This window comes from Panthera pardus, unplaced genomic scaffold (genome assembly GCF_024362965.1).
Source record: "Panthera pardus isolate Hobbes unplaced genomic scaffold, ASM2436296v1 HiC_scaffold_7, whole genome shotgun sequence".
In the NCBI taxonomy this organism is placed as follows: domain Eukaryota; kingdom Metazoa; phylum Chordata; class Mammalia; order Carnivora; family Felidae; genus Panthera; species Panthera pardus.
This window is the reverse complement of record NW_026527002.1, coordinates 56,308,697-56,327,626: the sequence shown is the minus strand read 5'-3', so window position 1 is coordinate 56,327,626 and position 18,930 is coordinate 56,308,697. Positions and strand designations below refer to the sequence as shown.

The window sequence follows — 18,930 nt, the reverse complement described above, 5'->3', positions numbered from 1 at the left end:
CAGTGACCTGTAAGCTATTTTATGGACACAAAATCATTTCTTCAAATGACAGTATTTAGGTGGACACCATAGTTTAAGACAGAAAAGGTAGAGCTACACTACTTTAAACAAGCATAAGGGATCCCCTATCCAACTGCTCAGCTTTTTCAAGTTTCTGTGTCCTCTTTCTAGTATAAATTTCCCTCATTATCTTTGATTGTTCTGGTTTTTCTGACATTTAGATATTTTCTCAAATGTCATCTCATCAACAGTACTCCTTATGACCCCATCTAAAGTAACTTTCTCATTATAAATACAGTCAGACACACTCTTAGACAGTCTTACCTGTTTCACTTTCTTCTTTTCATTGTTTGAAATTAGTATAGTATTAGTATAGAGTAATATGGTGTTACAGGATGTGATATGACATTTTGTTCATCTACACTCCAACAATGTAAGTTCTAAAAGGGAAGCTCTCTTGCCTTCCAGGTCATCACTGCTTCTCAGAAGCTAGAACAGCAGCTGGAACAAAATAGGCCTCAATGAATATTGTCAAAGTAATGAATTTGAATTATTGCTCTCATTTAAAAAAATATTTTTAAATATTCATACTGCAAATATGTAATATATTTGTTTAAACTACTTGGCTGTATATATATCCTAAGAAATTATTAATAATAATTTGTGGTATCAATGAAATAGAAAATAAAATCATAATTATTGATTTTGCAAATTTTAGGATAACTATCAAACATAGTTTTGTATTATTGACTGATTCCCCATTAAACTCAGAGTTAAAGTATTAGTAGTTAATATGTATTATATTTTAAAAACTATACACAGCTACAGTGATATAAACTGCAAGAAGTTTTATATTGGCAAAAGAAATTCATTTAAATTGTGACTACTGATTTAACTTTGAGACATAAACATTTTTTTTTTATTTTAGAGATTTCTGAAAAATAAATGTATACTTAACCTAATCTAGAAAAATTTCAAAATAAATTCCTGCAAATATATAAAAACAAATAGATTAATTTGCCATCACAGTGTCCGTGGAAATCAATTACGATATTTTCCCAACAATATTATTTTTGATCACTTTTTTGTCTTCCCTTATTAGATGTAACCACTTAGGTCAAGATCTATGTGTCATCTTTGTATTCCCAGTCCATTCTTATGATACCTTATTACATAGGTGAAAGATTAAATAAATTAATGAATGAGTCATATTTCCACTATTAATCACAAAATTTTTACTTAGAATTTTTTTCTCCTGTTTTTCCCCTAAGCACATATATCATATTATTCCTACTTGTAGAATATCCACTGTTTATGAAAAAAAATTATGTATATATTTTTACTTTTTTTATGCTATTTCCTATATTTACCTTTTTAAACTAAAAATTGTACTTGATTTTTAAGACCCATTCAAATACCTTTTCTCAATAAGCATTTCCTGATCACTCCATTGTGAAATGATCCCTCTCTGTTCTGGCCTTTTATTTATCATATTTTTTCATGTATTTCAGTTGATTATATATGTGACTTACATTTCCTACTTCATTGGAAATGCTTTTAAGCATCCTATCTTTAGATAGGAATGTATATATTCTTCTTTGTGGCTCCAGCAGTACTTAGAATACTCTTTCACAGGGTTGGCACCCAATTTATTATTAAGAAACCTATGAGGGATTTTAACGTTTGTTGTACATCCTTGAAGATTTTAAATCTTATTGGGGAATGAAGTCATTTTATTGGTAATATCATGGAATGATGTTATTAATAACAGTAATACTTAATTTTAATAACATAAGCAATTTCAACCCCACAATTAAAATTCAAGTTGAGAATTTCAGATGAGAGATTAACATATACTGTAGGATTTGTAGAAAGCCTTATGAATGAAGCTGGCCTTGACTTGGCCTTGTTTGATTCCTTTTCTTTTCACATATATTACCTTATATATTTAAGGAGTTAAAGATAATATAATGAAGCATAACTACTTACAAAATTAGTAGACTAAAATGTCCTTACATTTTACAGGGGTGTATAAAAGCCAGGAAGCTCGCCTAATGTTACACATCTACCTTATTAAAGTACCAATGCATGCTTCTGTGAAGAAAATGAAGGAGGACAATTGGGCCATGGATGGCTTTGTAAGTATAGTGTTCTAAATATCTTCTGCTGATTTTAATAACCAATTTGTGCTTTGGTTTGTCATTAAAATTCCAAAAAAAAGGTGGTTTTCTAAATTGGGCTAATTATGAATACACATGCACATATAAAATGGGAAAATTACTATTATGGGTAAATTTTTTGTTTGGAAAAAAGATTCAATGTAAATACTTAGTAATCTAGAATGTTATACCTAGGGTTATTGGATTCTGATTAATATGCTTACATTTGTAATGTTTATGTGTATGAGAGTCATAGTTTTTCATTGCTTTCATTAAATGTATTTTGTCTATGACCAGTACTATGCAAAGTAAATCTGGATAAAATATAATTCATTCTTTGTATGGAATTACTATTTAAGACACATACAACATATTTACAAAATGCATAAAAAAATTAAGTATGCCATTACATTTAAGTTTTTTTCTCTAAATTTAACAGATTTAGAATATTTTATAAAGTTGTTTATGAAAATAAAGTGATGTGAATTACTTCATTTGGGGAGATGGTTGCCATAGCTTCACCGTGGAGTCACCCTGTCCTATTCAGCCACTTACATGAATGGAGTTTCTAAATTGGCAGTTGGAAGTAACTAGTCTTCCATTCACATATTGACCTGGAGTCTTTGCTAAAAAACAATGAGGAGAGCTCTGACTATATCCCCTCAAGCAACAGGTCTTCTTTTACAAGGAAGATCTAAAAGGAAAGAAGATAGTAGGTCATAGGCTTCTGTAAGTTTAGTGCCTGAGGGGGTAAAAACGTTTATCCTATTTCCCTATCTGCTGTTATTCATGGAATTGGAAATGAATTCATGTCTTCAATGCACTCAAATCATTTAGTTGTATTATTTTATCTAGGAAGCAAACAAAATGAATTCATTTGTTTAAATATTAGAGTTTAAGCTATTCTATTTAGAAGCATTTCATTTTTAAAAATGACCAAAATGAGTGTGATGTCTGATAATAAAGAATAAACCACTTGTTTCTGAAATGTCAAACTTCTATGGGTGGATTGGTATGATATTTTGCTTTTTAGGGTGAAGATTCAAGGTTTTTAACTTTTACAATACTATGCAGGACTTGGGTAACTTGGTAACTTGGGTAACAATACTATACAGGACTTTTACAATACTCTACAGGATTTGGGTAATTAAAAGAAACTTCAGAATAAAGTCACATTACTAGTTATCAGGAACACTGAAATATGTCTATTTTTAATATATTTATGAAATCAAATCACATTACATAAGTAAAGCATTTTTTAAAAATAGGATTCTACACACATGCAAGGTACACGTAATAGCATTTATAGCAATGGACACAGCCACAAAATCTTGGGGTCAAACAACAAGTATTTCATTCTTTCTCATGTATGTGGGGTTAGTTGTGGGTGTTCCACTTGAGGCTGTGGTAGCAAGTTAAGGTCTGCTCCAGATGTCTCATTCTGGGGCCCAGGCTGGAGCACATTCTCTTGTCAGAGGTCAGAAGCTCTGAGGGGGAAAGTGGAAACATGCCCCCTTGCTTTAAATAGCTCTAATGAAATATAACTCATCTTCCTTACAATTCACCCATTTAAAATATGCAATTCGGTGGTTTTAAGTATATTGACATGTGTGTAACCATCACCACAGTTGATTTTAGAATATTTCCATCACCTCAAACAGAAACTCCACACCCTTTAGCTATCACCCTACCCATTTGTCCCTCACCTCCACCCTGGCCCTAAGAAGACACGAATCTATCTTCTGAAATCTATAGATTTCTCTGTTTTGGATTTTCATATTTATGGAATCATATAATATGTAGTCTTTTGTGTCTGGCTTCTTTCACTTATTTTCATGGGAAACATGCCTTTTAAGGCTCAGACTTAGAACTGACCTACTGTCAGTTCCACCCATGAATCACTGTCCAAAGTAAATCACAGGACCAAACCCAATGAGTTGAAAGGGGCATTCTTCCCATGAAGGTTGGTGGGAGGGGAAGACGGAGTGCATACATGCTAAATAGTAATCGTATCTACAAAGTAGAGTTTTATTATATTTTAATTTTTAATAATTTTTTAACATTTTATTTCTTTTTGAAAGACAGAGACAGCATATGTGGGGGAGGAGCAGAGAGAGAGAGAGAGAGAGAGAGAGAGAGAGAGAGAGAGAGAGAGAAGACACAGAATGCAAAGCAGCTCCAGGCTCTGAGCTGTCAGCACAGAACTGATGTGGGGTTTGAACCCACGAACTGTGAGATCATGACCTGAGCCAAAGTCAGTCGCTTAACTGACTGAGCCACCGCGCACCCCAATTTTTAATTGATCATTTGCTTTATTCTGTTTAATCATATCATTGTCCTCCCTCTTTTTCTTAGAGGGGGGACGGGCAGAAGGAGAGGGAGAAAGAGAATCTTCAGCAGGCTCCGTGCCTAGGTTGGAGCCTGACTTGGGACTCGGTCTCATGACTGTAGGTCATGACCTGAGCTGAAATCAAGACTCAGATGCTTAACAGCCTGAGCCACCCAGACTCCCCTAATTGCCTTTTTTTTGACAGTAGGCTTCTTAGCCTAAGAGAAATCTATATATCTATATAATTATATTAATGACCAACCCCCTATATTCTAATATCCTAATTACTTAAAAACAAAAATTTTCTTTTGCTTTTAATGGCAAATTTGCACAGTATGCCGTGTTTTATATCAGAGGGAAATAAAGAGGAAGGAACTGTGTATAATATTCATTTAAGTGTAAAACTGGATATTTATTAAGGCTGGAAAATATAGCCGGCTCCAATCCTCAGATTTAATCAACCTTATAAATATTTTTAGGTTTCTGCTGAGCCTGATGGAGCAACTTATGTATTTCAAGGATTTATTCAGGGCAAAGATTATGGGCAATTTGGACTACAAAGACTAGGTAATGTATTCATTTTCATTTTCGTGTAGTTCCTTTATTACTCTAGACATCATAAGAAAATACAGTGTATTCTGTACATTAGGCACACTTACTACACTTTGAATTTGGCTTTGTCAGGTAAGTTATACATTGAAAAATTTGAAAGCCTTTTAAATAATCACACAAAATATTGATTCTCTATGTACCGATGCTGTACAGGGTTTGGTTTTTGTCAGATGTCTAATAAATATGACACACTGCCTTGCCTTTAGCAAGGAAAAAGGAGAAAAGTGATACAGATAGAAAAGAAAATATTAAACTGTAAATTATTTTATCTCATGAGAACTGCAGTACTTCTCTTCAGTTTGAATATTGTTGTAACTTTATTTCTCTTTTGAAAATGTAATAGCACTTTGAAAAATTCATACGGTCTGAAAAAGAAAATAACTTTGAGGAATAGACCCCTTTTTGGGACTTTGTGCTATTCAGCTATGTAAATTTTCTGTAGTGGGAGGCATAGGGTTTTTTCATTCTTCTTTTAAACTGTTTTAAAATATACATAGACATTTAATGGTCTTGCTTGAATATAATTATTGCCATAGCTTTCGGTATATAATTTTCCTAAAGTATATTGTCTTCCATTATTATATAGTGGTATTGACGTATAAAGAATAAACTCAGGCTCTAAAAACTACTACTTAGTATTTATCTTAAAAATTCCATTACTTTGAATGCTTATGTAAATATTCTGAGTCCCTGGAAAAATAAGGTAGGTAAGAAGGTATTAACTTGGACTAAGGTGTGACTTAATTGAATATAACTGTTCATCAAAAAATTAAATTAGCTTTCTCTAAGTAAATAAAAATGATAAGATGTTCATTTCAGATAATGTCTTGGCCTAAAAGTATGTTAGTTTTGAAAACCAAATAAAACATTCATTAATACAGTACAGTTACACAGTTGTGCAATTTAATGCAAGATGTTTACACATACTAGTCTCAAAAGCATCACAAAAACTACATGTCTAAGACAGAACCTATAAAAAAAAAAGCAGCGATTTCTTTCTGGGGAACCTAAAAACAAAAAATAACCTGTCCATTATTTTTTCTTCCCTTGTCCTATGCCAACACGTTGACAAACCTGATTTTCTCATTTCCTAATTGTGCTAATGTCTTCCCTGTTTCCCCATCCCCAAATAGAACACTTCTTCTCAGCCTGTGCTCTCTTACCACTTATCCTCACAAACAAGTTCTGTTGATTTTTAACTTCAAAATGCTCTTCCTAGTATGTTAGTATAGAGATCAATTTCCACTTCTATTTGGGTTCTCGCTCTAACCATTGATGTACACGTGCTTCCAGTCTGGCTTCCCTCAAGTTCATTCATTCCACCCTACCCACTGTCCTAAATTGTGTGTCTTATCATAGGGCCTTTTATTTCTAAATACCTCCACTTGTCCTTCACTGCAAATAGATACAAGTTTGAATTCTTTAGAATGATATTTATGGCTTTTTGGGGTCTGGCCATAGCTTTTTCAGGTTAGCAGCCTATTCCTACCACACAGATAATACCTACCTCCATAACTTTTCCACACAGCTACACCTAGTGCTTGTCACATCTTCTAAATATGTCACTCACCTTCCTATTTCTAAGCTTAAGATGGTCCTGCTTCCTCCTCCATTCATTGTTCTACTGACTCTTCAAAGCCAAACTCATTGTATTCTCCAAAATACATTCTTATTTTGGAGAGATGGAATTACCCCTTCTCTTCCTAAAGCACATTGATCATTAATTCATGCCTGATGTATATGCTTTTTTGTGTCATTGTATTCTTTCTACAACTGTATGAACTCTTCAGTTCAGAGACTATTTTTTATTCTGTATCCTTTCCTGGAAAAAGATCTTATACATAGTAGACACTGCACAAACTTGCATGGAAATGAGTTGAAGGAGTTTCCTGAATTATTTTTGTTTACTATGTACATTTCCAAGTAGGTGTCTTGATAAGGAAAGAAAATAATTGATTCATAAAAATAAAAAATCATGTGATAAAAGCAAGTTGATTTTTTTTTTAATTTTATAGGACTGAATATGTCAGAAGGCTCAAATTCTTCAAATCAACCTCATGGTACAAACAGTAGTTCTGTGGCCATTGCTATTCTTGTGCCTTTTTTTGCACTTATATTTGCAGGATTTGGATTTTATCTTTATAAACAGAGGTAAGTTTGTTGATTTTACCTACAAAACCTTTCCCAAATCTTCCATTGCATGTTCTTTTTACTACTCTAGTTCAAATTGTAACTTCCATTTTTTTTTTCAGTGTGTGCCAAATAGTGCAACAGGTTTAAAAACCTGGTTCCCCCTGCCTGCCCCCCACCATGCCAACATCACAAAACAAAAATTGCTCAGTGAATTTGCACATTCACCTTAACCCTTATTACTCTTGCCTGTCAATTTCCTGGCACGTGCTTAATCGTATAAGTTAGTTTTACATTATCCATGATAAGAATTTAGAGACACAAAAGCCAGGTTAACGTTGACATTGAAGAGGTGATACCTGCTGCCACATTTATCTAGAGAAGTGGAGAGAAGTTAGTGACCAAACCTCGTAGCGCACATCACAATACTGACCAGTTTTACCCAGGCAGACAGTTGGTAAAGTCTTCTAACCTTCTCCTTTTCTTCTGCTGCTTTTAGAAGATTATGCAATTAGTATGTTATATTTCTGACGTATCTAGTGTATGATTATCCATATTATTAGTTGGTCCTTGTTTTACTAAGTCCATTACAACAATCCAAGTCAGGGGCTTTATTATGTAATTGTCTGCTATTTGGGACTATCTTTTATCAAGAAAATATATAGAGAGACAACCAGATAATTCAATGAATATTACCTAAATGCATTTTTCTCAAAACTGATATTTGTATTGCACGTTTCAGTCTAGATTACCTAAGATATATATATATATATCTATATCTATCTATCTATCTATCTATCTATATATATATATATATATATATAAAATATTACATAAATTTGTAATAATTGAATATTAGCAGCTGCTTAGGCCTTGTCAATATCAGATTTTATTTACAACAACAAAAAAATCATCACTATATTTATTTATAAAGAAATCTGTTCCAATCCTTTTTTTGTTTTTAAACTATCTTTGTAAAAAAAGCATAACCTAAAACCATTTAAACCATTCTAGGCATATAGTTCAGTGGCATTTAGTATACTCACTGTGTCCCAGAGCCATCATTGCCAGTTCCAGAATATTTTCATCGCTCCAAAAGGAAATTCTGTGCCCATTGATCAGTCATTCCGTATTCCTACCACCCCTGCCCTAGGCAACTGCTAATCTGCTTTCTGTCTGTATTTGTTTGCCTATTCTGGGTATTTCATATCAATGGAATCAGGTAACATGTGACATTTTCTATTTAGTTTCTTAAACTTAACATAATGTTTTCAAGTTTCTTCCATGTTATAGCATTTATCAGTGCTCCATTCCTTTATATGGCTGAATAATATTCTGTGGTATGTTTGAATGTGTTGTATTTAAATATGTCCATTCATCAGTTGATGGGCATTTGGTTTGTTCCTACATTTTGGCTATTGTGAATAGTGCTTATATATACACTTTGTGTACAACTTTTTGTTTGAACACATGCTTCAATTCTTTTGACTATATACCCCAAAATAGAATTGCTGGTTTATATGGTAATTCTACATTTAACTTACTGGGGAAGCACCAAATTTTTGCAGAGCAGCTGCACCATATTATATTCTCACCAGCAATGTATAACTGTTTTACTTTCTCCGCATCCATGCCAACACTTGTTATTTTCTGTTTTCTTTTCTTTTTCTTTCTTATTTTAATTATAGTTACCCTAGTATATGTGTAAAGTGGTATCTCATTGTGGTTTGGATTTGCATTTCCCTAATTACTAATGACACTGAACATCTTTTCACTGCTTTTTGGCCATTTTTCTTTGAAGAAATGCTTGTTCAAGTATCTGCCCATTTTTTAATTGTGTTGTTTGTCTTGTTGTTGATTGTAAGTGTTCTTTATACATTTTGGAGAGTTGACTCTTAGCATACATATGGTTTGATATATTTCTTCCTTTCTGTGAGTTGTATTTTCATTCCCTTGATAGTGTCTTGTCCTTTGATGTTCAAAAATTTCTCATTTTGATAAAGTCCAACTTATCTATTTTCTTTTGTTATTTGTGTTTGTGGTGTCATAGCTAAGAAACCATTGCCATTTTCAATGTCATGAATCATGGTCAGATTTACCTGTATGTATTCTCCGAAGAGTTTAATAGATTTAGCTCTTATATTTAAAAGTTTGGTTTGTTTCAAGTAAATTTTTCACGGCATAAACTATCCTGAAACTTGACATTATTTTCCATAAAGCTGTTGTTTAACATTAGTAAAATGACATTTCTTTTTATCTTCATGATTCTTGTCTAATTAGAAGGAAATGATGTTGTTCCTGGTTTTTATTGTGAATCTAGTTTGAAAAAAGAGAGACAAATACTTTCCATTAGAATTATGCACCTGGCAAGAGCAAATTTTAAGCAATATGTCTATATAGGTAATGTCCTTGAAAAAAACTTAAGATAGCTTTAATCAAATTTATTGCTGTATAAATCATCTAACAATTGTTAGTATGGAGAAAAAGTCAGAAAATGCATTAGGGATAGTAATAATATAATATATAATATAATATAATATAATATAATATAATATAATATAACATAATATAATAGCAAATAAAGTAAGATGAAATAGTTGAAATTTGTGATGTTTGGATGTAAACAAAGGAGTTGAGAAACCAAATTCTTTTAAGATGTATCCATTTTAGGAATTAGGTCTCAGAAACAGGTAGGGGCAAGTCTGCCTTTGTACCATAGCAAATGTCCTCAAATTATGCAGTGGGGTGTGGGAAACTAGAAATAAGAATTTCTCAAAAGAGAGGGAAATAGAGAAACAAAGCAGGAATTCAAGATCAGTAGGTTATGCCAACCATCCTAGGATCCGTGTGTTTTGTTAAGTAAAACCAAATGTTCAGTTATTAATAACTCTGGAAACTATTTTCATGACTTCATTATCTATAGTCATTTCTTCTTTGAGATTTTGAATTCATTGTTCTGGTGTATATCATTTTTTTAATTTAAATTTTATTTAAACTTCAGTTAGGTAATGTACCATGCAGTATTTGTTTCAGGAGGAGAACTCACGTTCTCCTCACTCACGAGATTCATCACGTACATACAATACCCAGTCCTTATCCCAAGTGCTCCCCTTCACACCCATCACCCATATAGCCCATCTCAAACCCACCTCCTTCCACCAACCCATAGTTTGTTCTGTATCATTAAGAGTCTCTTGCGGTTTGTTTTCTCTTCTCTCCCCTCTTCCCGTACGTTCATCTGTTTTGTCCTAGATTCTGCATATGGGTGAAATCATGTGGCGTTTGTCTTTCTCTGATTGACTTATTGTGCTTAGCATAATATATTCTAGTTCCATCCATGTTATTGCAAATGGCAAGATTTCATTCTTTTTGAGAGCTGAGTTATATTCCATGTATATACACCACATCTTTATCCATTTGGACTCTCCCCATAGTTTGACTATTATTGATAATGCTGCTATACACATTGGGGTGCACGTATAGCCTTCAAATCTGTATTTTTGAATCCTTCTTTGAGATTTTGAATTTATTGTTCTAATGTATATCATTTTTAAGAAAATTGAGTATTTATGTTTCTGAGATACTCCAAGTATCTTCCCAAATTAGGCCTCAGTGTTAGTTGTCTGCTCTTTCTGAAATCCTTTTTTAATGCCTCCTCTTTGTTCTTCACGTCTCAGATTACATTTTATCTCTGCAGAGGTACTTTTCCTCATTACGCCTCCAAAAGTGGGGCCCAGTTCCTTCCTGTCATATCAACTCTTTTCCTTTTCATCAGAACAATTCTCATTACCTACTTTTTGTTTTATTTATTATTTTTTAATAAATATTTATTTATTAATTATTTTCTATCACTACAGTGATATGCCTAGGATCCATATGCATATGCCCGGGATCATGCTTGGGACATAATGAATGCTCAGTAAATATCTGATGAATGAATGAATGAATGAATGAATGAATGAATAGTAATAAGATTTAAATTTTATTTTCATCATAATTTATTTATACTATACATGCTAATTCATAACGATTATTGTTGCATCAGAAAATTTAAATTTATAAGATTAGTCATATTATTGATACTTGTATTACTCAGATTGGTACTGTATATTAATATGTATTATATTAAATAATAAAAGTCACTCAGGATTTAAAAGTGACAGGTAAATTGTTCAAATTTGATCTGTTGAGTTTATAATTTCTCAATTAATGCTTTGAAGTTACATTACATAACAAGCATGTTATGTTTGAGCCCTACTCTGCTATTTCTAGAAAGTTAACACATAGCTAATCCATGTTCTCATCAACAGGACTGCACCCAAAACACAGTATACAGGATGTTCAGTTCATGAAAATAACAATGGCCAAGCAGCTTTTGAAAACCCCATGTATGACACCAATGCAAAGTCAGCGGAAGGGAAGGCAGTACGATTCGATCCCAACTTGAACACTGTCTGCACAATGGTATAACACGGCAACTCTTTGCCTTCTTCAGAAGCTTGGAAATCGACACACAACACAGTGCACATTTAGTTCACTGCTAGACAAATTAAAGCACACTTTTCAGGACTTGCTGGGTCACCTTTTCCTGAGGAATGATAGAGAAGAGTGTTTTTTCATAAACTGGACCCTAATTCTTCTTCATGTTTACCATGGAGAGTTTTACAGAAATTTGGCTGCACTCTGGGAGTGCTTACTCACAGTTTATTTGCTTTTTTTAAAAAGGAGATTATTCTAAAACATAAACTTCTTTGCATATATTGGAGGAGCATCCACTATCAGTATTTCTGTGCTTTATAAAGTATATTAGAGGGACTGGGTTTAAAAAAAAGATATAGGGTAGAAAATAAGAGCTATACTTACAAGAGTCAATAGACCACTGACTTCTCTTTAACAGTCATGAGCCACATCATGCCCATGAGTCTATTTCACACCACTCTGTCAGCTACTCATTTTTGTTAATCGAGTCATTGTCTTCCTTATCTCCATGGTTATTTCAGATTGAGTCATGCCCTGAAATGTTTATGAGCTAATTTATGCCACAGAAGAGATAAGATTGCCTTCTCTGATTTGATTCCTTCTGGTACTTGTCCTTCAGTATCATATTGTCTCTATTTTTAGATTGGTCGTCATAGTTTCTGTAAATGGCAAGATCATTGTGCTGTTCTCCCAATTTCCCTCATTATGCTATAACCAAGATTATTCACTAAGCCATGGGGCGGTGTTTAAAACCTTGCTTCGATCTGTTTTGTCACCCAGAAACCACTCGAGCTGGCAAAAATTATCTATGGCAATGATGATTTTGCAGTTATTTGAGACACCAAACTTCCCATCCTTTACCACACTCTCCAAAGTTTTCGAAAGACCAAACAGAACCTATTAATCTGTTGCATTTAGTTGATGATATATGCCATTTTCCTTCCAAATGAGCCTTCAAATTTATTTAACATTGTTTTGAACTTTTATCAACCATGGGTTTAAAATGTAAGATTTTAAGCTTTGAACTTTTATCTAACAGTGAGTTAGACATCATTTTGGTCCAGCCCATAAATATAATGACTACAAAAAATTTACACTTTCAAATGACCAATATAAAGCTATTTCCTAAAGGCATAGGTTTTCCAAATTTTCACACATTTTAAACTTTCTATACTCTTATTCGTAAGAAGCATGTTTCAGATATGACAGGTTTCTCTCACTGTCAAATTAAGATACACATTTGCAAGTTATTGGTGGCTCATTTACAACTGTATCACAGTAATGCCAGCATATTGGTTTAATAGGTCATTGTCTTCCTTTTATAGCATGTTTTACTTCATTGAATAAATTACGTACCCAGTGTGAACTCTTTGTTGATGTCCCTCTCAAATACGGATAACTCTGTAAACAGTCTCGACTTTTTGTATCATGAGACAGAGTGCCTAAGAGAAATCATTGCACCCAGAAGCGCTGCTTGGATCTATCTCTACAACATTTAGTGAATTTCTTGTAAACCACTTTGAGATACATTGTTTTGGAAATTCATACAATTTTCTCAACATTGTACTCTACTGACAGGATGCTGTTTTAAATTTTATGCCATCAGTTATTTATTCTTGTTTATTCAAATGACTGCAATAACAATGATTCATTCATTAATGTTAAGGTTAATACATTTAAGATCTTGTTTAAACAATGTTTCTTCTGCAACTGGCTACTCCTCTTATATTAATGCATACACTTTTGTAAAGAAGTATATTTTTATGAAAAAAAAACTTTGTAAAAGTATGATGTAAATTTTCAGTGCAATGTAAACAAAATAAAAATGGATAATTGCTTTTGTAAAATGTGTATTCTTTTCAAAATTGTTAGTATACTGGATAGCAAAAGGAATAAACAGCCTACATTTATTTGGTGTTTTCAAGTTCCAAACTGCATATTATATGTACTTATTTAGCAACATAATAATGAGACATGGGTGTTTTTCTTTATATTTTGCCGTTCCCCAAGTGTGACACTCTTTTAGAAGTAAACAGATTCCCACTAAACATTACAGTATCCTAACAATCTCGTCTTAGAATTTTCCTTAGATGTAAATATTTTAACACTAGTGTCTAAATTCGGGTGTATCTGATGATTTCCAATATTTCTGTAGTGTATTTTGTAGAGATACTTATTTTTAGCATACTTCCAAGGTATGGACTTAATCTTTTGAATAGCTACATTACACTAATAGTCAAAAAATCTATTTGCCAGGGTGTAACATGTAAAATTTTGTATTCAAGAAATTTATCAAGTTTACAAAGTTTATCAAATTTATAAAGTTCAAAATACAAGTTACTTACGTTCAATTTTATAAGAGAACTTTTTCCCAAAACATATTGTCTTTATATTTCACAGCCTCAAACTCTAACTGTTAAAAGTCTTTCTCTGTGCATTACACTTTCATTTGAGAAATGAATGCTTCTTGATATAATTATAGTTTCTTTCTAAACTTTAACTGTATTACTTCCACCATACACTCATTTCATGTCTTCTAAACTTTCCCTTGTTGCTGTTTGTCCTTATTTTTATTCCTCTCTGTGCTTTTTTTCCTTCCTTTTCTTTTTCTACTTTTTGATTTGCTTTTTCTTTTCTGCTATTTTTCGTAATATCCTTTTCTGTTTTACATGTCTTCTCCTTTTTAGCCTTTGATTATTTCTCATCTTAATGCCCAGTTTCTCCTTACTCTTCTCAAAAGTTAGCAGCAATTTTGGTGGAAGCAATGTTATTTTTATTTTTTACCAGCTTTATTGGAGTATAATTAAGCTATTTAAATTTCATGGCATGATGATAAATATATTTTTTTATGAGAGCATTTAAACTCTACTCTCTTGTACTTCCTTACGTTTAAGAACATTAAACCAACAGGTTCTACCCAGGATCTCTTGATACTGGAGCCTAAGGAGAATGACTGTGGAAATAGACCAAAGGGTCAGATTTCTTTTTAACTTGTCCTTTGCACGTACAAATGAGAGAAAGAAAAATGAAACAGATATAACATTGGCTTAAAGAGTGAACAAAAATAACTAGATGATGCTCTCTTAAAGAGATTAAAAGAATACATTGTCTGTCAAAGTATTAATCTGTGTATTGATATCTATAAATTTAAAATAGACACAGTTTAAGTAAGGTAAAAAAAAATCTCTTCTGTAGCTTATAGAAATTCATGAGTCTAAGAAATATTTTAGAACAAGTAGTTTGAAATTTGCCTGAAAAAATATTGATTTGCTGCTTTTTTTTAGGATAACTTTGGAGGAAAGGGAATATTGATCCAAGAAGATATACATGTTGTAAAATTCTGAGAAATATCTTTCTGTCATCACTGCATGAGCTTGGTATTCCAAAATAATGTAAGAGCAGATTTAAAAGTTACTAGGGAGTAGAAATGGCCACTGGATATTAGATTTCATTCTTCAGTGTACAAGCAATGAAACCAGTGATCACCTGCCAAATACTTTCCCAACTTTTAATAAGTTCCCATGTGTAATAATTTTTATTAGCCTTGAAAAAGAAGTATATTCTATATATTCAAATTCATAGCTTTAAATTGTATTGCAGATCATAAACTTTCATAAGATTGAAACATTGCTTGTAACTATTAGGATATCTATGAGAATAGGATGAACCCAGATGCTTTCACGGGACCAATAAGATAAATAGTTATAGAGGAAAATGTAGAACCATCTACATAGTATGACTTAAAAGGAACCTAAAGGCCTTCATTCTCAGCAAGTGTCTTTACACCCTTGAGTTAAGATTGGTATCTCCTGAAGGGACTTGCTAGAATGAAATGCTAGGATATCTGTATGTTAGATATTCTGGAAATGTTAGAATATCTGGGGAATGTCATATAATAGCATTATAATCCTAATAGCCAATGAACACAGCCAATATGAAGCAAGTCTGTAAGGCTAGCATTCCTAATCCTGTTTTTAAACCAAGACTTTTCCCAGACTATGATACTCTTTTTAGAATGATGCTTTTAAATACATAAAGTGAAATACAAAGGAAATTATAAATAAATAGTAAAAAAGTTACAAAAATATTGTGTTATAATATATATGTAACAATTTTGTAGAGTATTATAAATAATACTTTGAGATATTTGTGACATTTCACATGACATGAAAATATCTGTGATTTTTATTAGTGACAAAATCAGAGATTATTTTTGCCCAACTCTTTAACAGAAAGAAAATACTATATTTTAATAAAAATATCAGTGAAGATGAAGGTAGAACTTTTTCCCATGCAAGTTTCCAAACTCTTTGAATTCTACTGGCATATCAAGTTAATAACCCTTCCTTAGAGGTTGGAATTCACAGCAAGTACTTTGAGGGGGCAGGGAAGAAGCAAACATTGATTGCTCTCTTGAGCTGTTGACAATGAAAATGGAATGTTTAATTTGAACTTTGGTTACCAAATAGCAGCATAAAGTCAATGGACTCGAAGAAGGAATCCCCAGTGAGAAGGTGTAAGTATAGATAGTATAATGTCATTAATCAATTAATTTATTAAAAGCAAATATTTTCTAACATTAAATATATGTATATTACTTTACTGTGAGGTATAAAAGATATTGGATGAGTAAAAATATAAGAAACACATGGATCTTATCCTGAAGTAACTTAAAATCTTGTCAAGCTATTAAACAATTGTTAAAATAATATGCCACACAATAATCCTGTGCAGTAACTATTCACAATTTCAATGAGGAATGCATATTTTTTCTTCTATTTCATCTGTGTGTCTTTCCAAAGGATCTTTATGAGTTGAATGAAACTTTATCTATCAAATGTCATTTTCAATTTAATGGGGGAAAAACACCTAGAGTTTCAATAGAAATCAATTAAACAAGACAAGACAAAGGTCAAATTTTTATTTAAAGATATGCTATTTATTAAGGGAAATCTGTCTTCCTTTTCACCTAGTAGTTCCATTCAATAGGTTATTTTTTTAAAAAGCCAGAGAGTGGGTATTTGACATGGATTTTCAAATTATGTATTATTTACATATGGTGGAAAATATATCACTAGCTACCAGTGTGCAAGTGTCATAAATGTTCACTGATCTGGGGATCTTTTGAAAGGACCATACGTTTGTCACTGTTAAAATCATATTTCAAAGTTAATGACATGAAGATTTCAATGTTTAAACAAAAACTACTCGTTTCTCTCTCTCTTCTACTCCCTTTTCTCTGCCTCTCTCGATTTTTCTTTTTTTCTTCCAAATACATGCATATACAGACATAAATGTCTTGAAACAAATTAAAACAAATAGAAGTTATGATTATCAGGATTGTAATGATTACATACATATTTTTTTGTTTTGGGTTTTTCCAGAGTGCATACACTTAATATTATTATAAAAATATAATAGTTTTACATGAAAAAAGTAGCTTAAAATTTAAAAGTAGATTTTACTTTTTTTTCTGATAATTTTGCTTAGAAGAATATCCACACCTAGAAGTGATAGCAGAAGAGCCTGAGCTCAGGACACTCATGTCCACTGTGTCAATATGAATAAAAACCCAAAAATTAAAAGGGATAATGTCTGCACAAAACAAATTGTTTAAATGAGTTAAAGAAAAGTGAGAATAAAATTAGTAAATCTATTAATAATTATTTTTGTCAAGCATCTATATTTTTTACTTTCCTTTTGTGGTTTGCATTGCATCAAAATTGCCCGGAATAAAATATTGCATGAACAGGTAGTTTTTTCCTTGAAAATTAAACTTCCTGTAAAAATGTAAAGTATGGAAAAGATCCTGAGCCAATTTTTTTTATTTTGTATGTTTTAAAAAATAAATATTTCTCCAAAAACTGTAGTAGTAGATGCTTAACTTTATAGAATAGTTTTTAAATGTCAAAAATCTTAAAAAGTACTTGACCAGGAGTTGGCTTTCTTATGATTATTCCTGTGAGTCTATGGAGTTATGAATCTCTTTTTCTTTAAAGCAGTAACATTATCCAACCGAAGCTTTTTATTTTACATTGCATTTTCCTGTTAAGATGTATTTAAAGTACTTTTCCTTGAATAGTGTCACATAACTAAGTGCAAAGCATCATTATTAAGTGACACTTTAAAATATTCCTTAGCACTAAAAAGGAGCAGAAACCGTATTATTTGCCCAGGAATTTAATAAGTGGTTTCTTTATACAAAGGACATTTTAGCTGTTTGTATGCCCCTTCACCCCTACTCACCACATGATGTAGCTAATGGCAAATCCTATCAGCAACTCATTTGGGAAAGCAAAGCTCAAATTTTTACGTATAAATGATTTGATGCACTTTTTTAGTAATAATAGACTTCAGCAATACCTTGTTGTTTAAAATTGCAATTTCACTTTCAGCTCTCTGGATATGACTGATATCAGATGACAAAGATGCATATTTAGAGAATGAAAGCAAAAGTAATTTCGGTATAAAGTATGGAAAAGTTAATGTTAACGGAGTCACTTCAAGAATCAACAAACACATTTATTCATAAAATAAGTTTAATATGTAAACTATTTTTGAATGGCAAAACTAATAGTTCTTGTATAATACTTGTTTTGGAAATGCAAATCTATGGGGTTTGCACAGTGATAATTAACTCACAATCTACCTTTAAGTAACATCATACTTCTTCATGCATCATGTTAAAACCTTACAACAGTATACTTTCATTTCTTCCCCCCCAGGCATTTTACCATTGTTTTCATACAGTTTACTTTTATTTTTACTTATATTATAAAACCCACAAAGCATTGTTATTAAAAGTCAACTAAATTTTAAATAATAAGAAAAAGGTATGTTTATTTACTTACATAAACCATTTCTGGTGCTCTTTATTAGTTGTATAGATCCAGAGTGACTTCTGTCATCATTTCCTTCCGTCTGAAAGACTACTTTTTTGTTTCTTTCTTGTTTAAATGTTAGCATTTTGGGCGCCTGGGTGGCTCAGTCGATTAAGCGGCCGACTTTGGCTCCGGTCGTGATCTCACAGCCTGTGAGTTCCAGCCCCGCGTCGGGCTCTGTGCTGACAGCTCAGAGCCTGGAGCCTGTTTCGGATTCTGTGTCTCCCTCTCTGACCCTCCCCCGTTCATGCTGTCTCTCTCTGTCTCAAAAATAAATAAACGTTAAAAAAATAAATAAAAATAAATAAATGTTAGCATTTTGACAAGCTTAGAGGAAGAT

The 18,930-nt window shown here is 32.3% G+C and overlaps 1 protein-coding gene across 6 annotated transcripts in view; it reads left to right on the top strand.

The window, feature by feature from the left end:
- Positions 1–13,556, top strand: part of CSMD3 (CUB and Sushi multiple domains 3) — a 1,247,213-nt gene extending 1,233,657 nt beyond the window's left edge. For all 6 annotated transcript variants that reach the window (XM_053896606.1, XM_019467839.2, XM_019467838.2 and 3 more), the window contains 4 exons: positions 2,026–2,138; positions 4,968–5,055; positions 7,116–7,251; positions 11,541–13,556. In XM_053896606.1, the coding sequence (XP_053752581.1) occupies positions 2,026–2,138; positions 4,968–5,055; positions 7,116–7,251; positions 11,541–11,700 (497 nt within the window). In that variant the 3' untranslated portion in view covers positions 11,701–13,556. The remainder of the gene's footprint in view (positions 1–2,025; positions 2,139–4,967; positions 5,056–7,115; positions 7,252–11,540) is intronic.
- Positions 13,557–18,930: the final 5,374 nt, after the last annotated feature.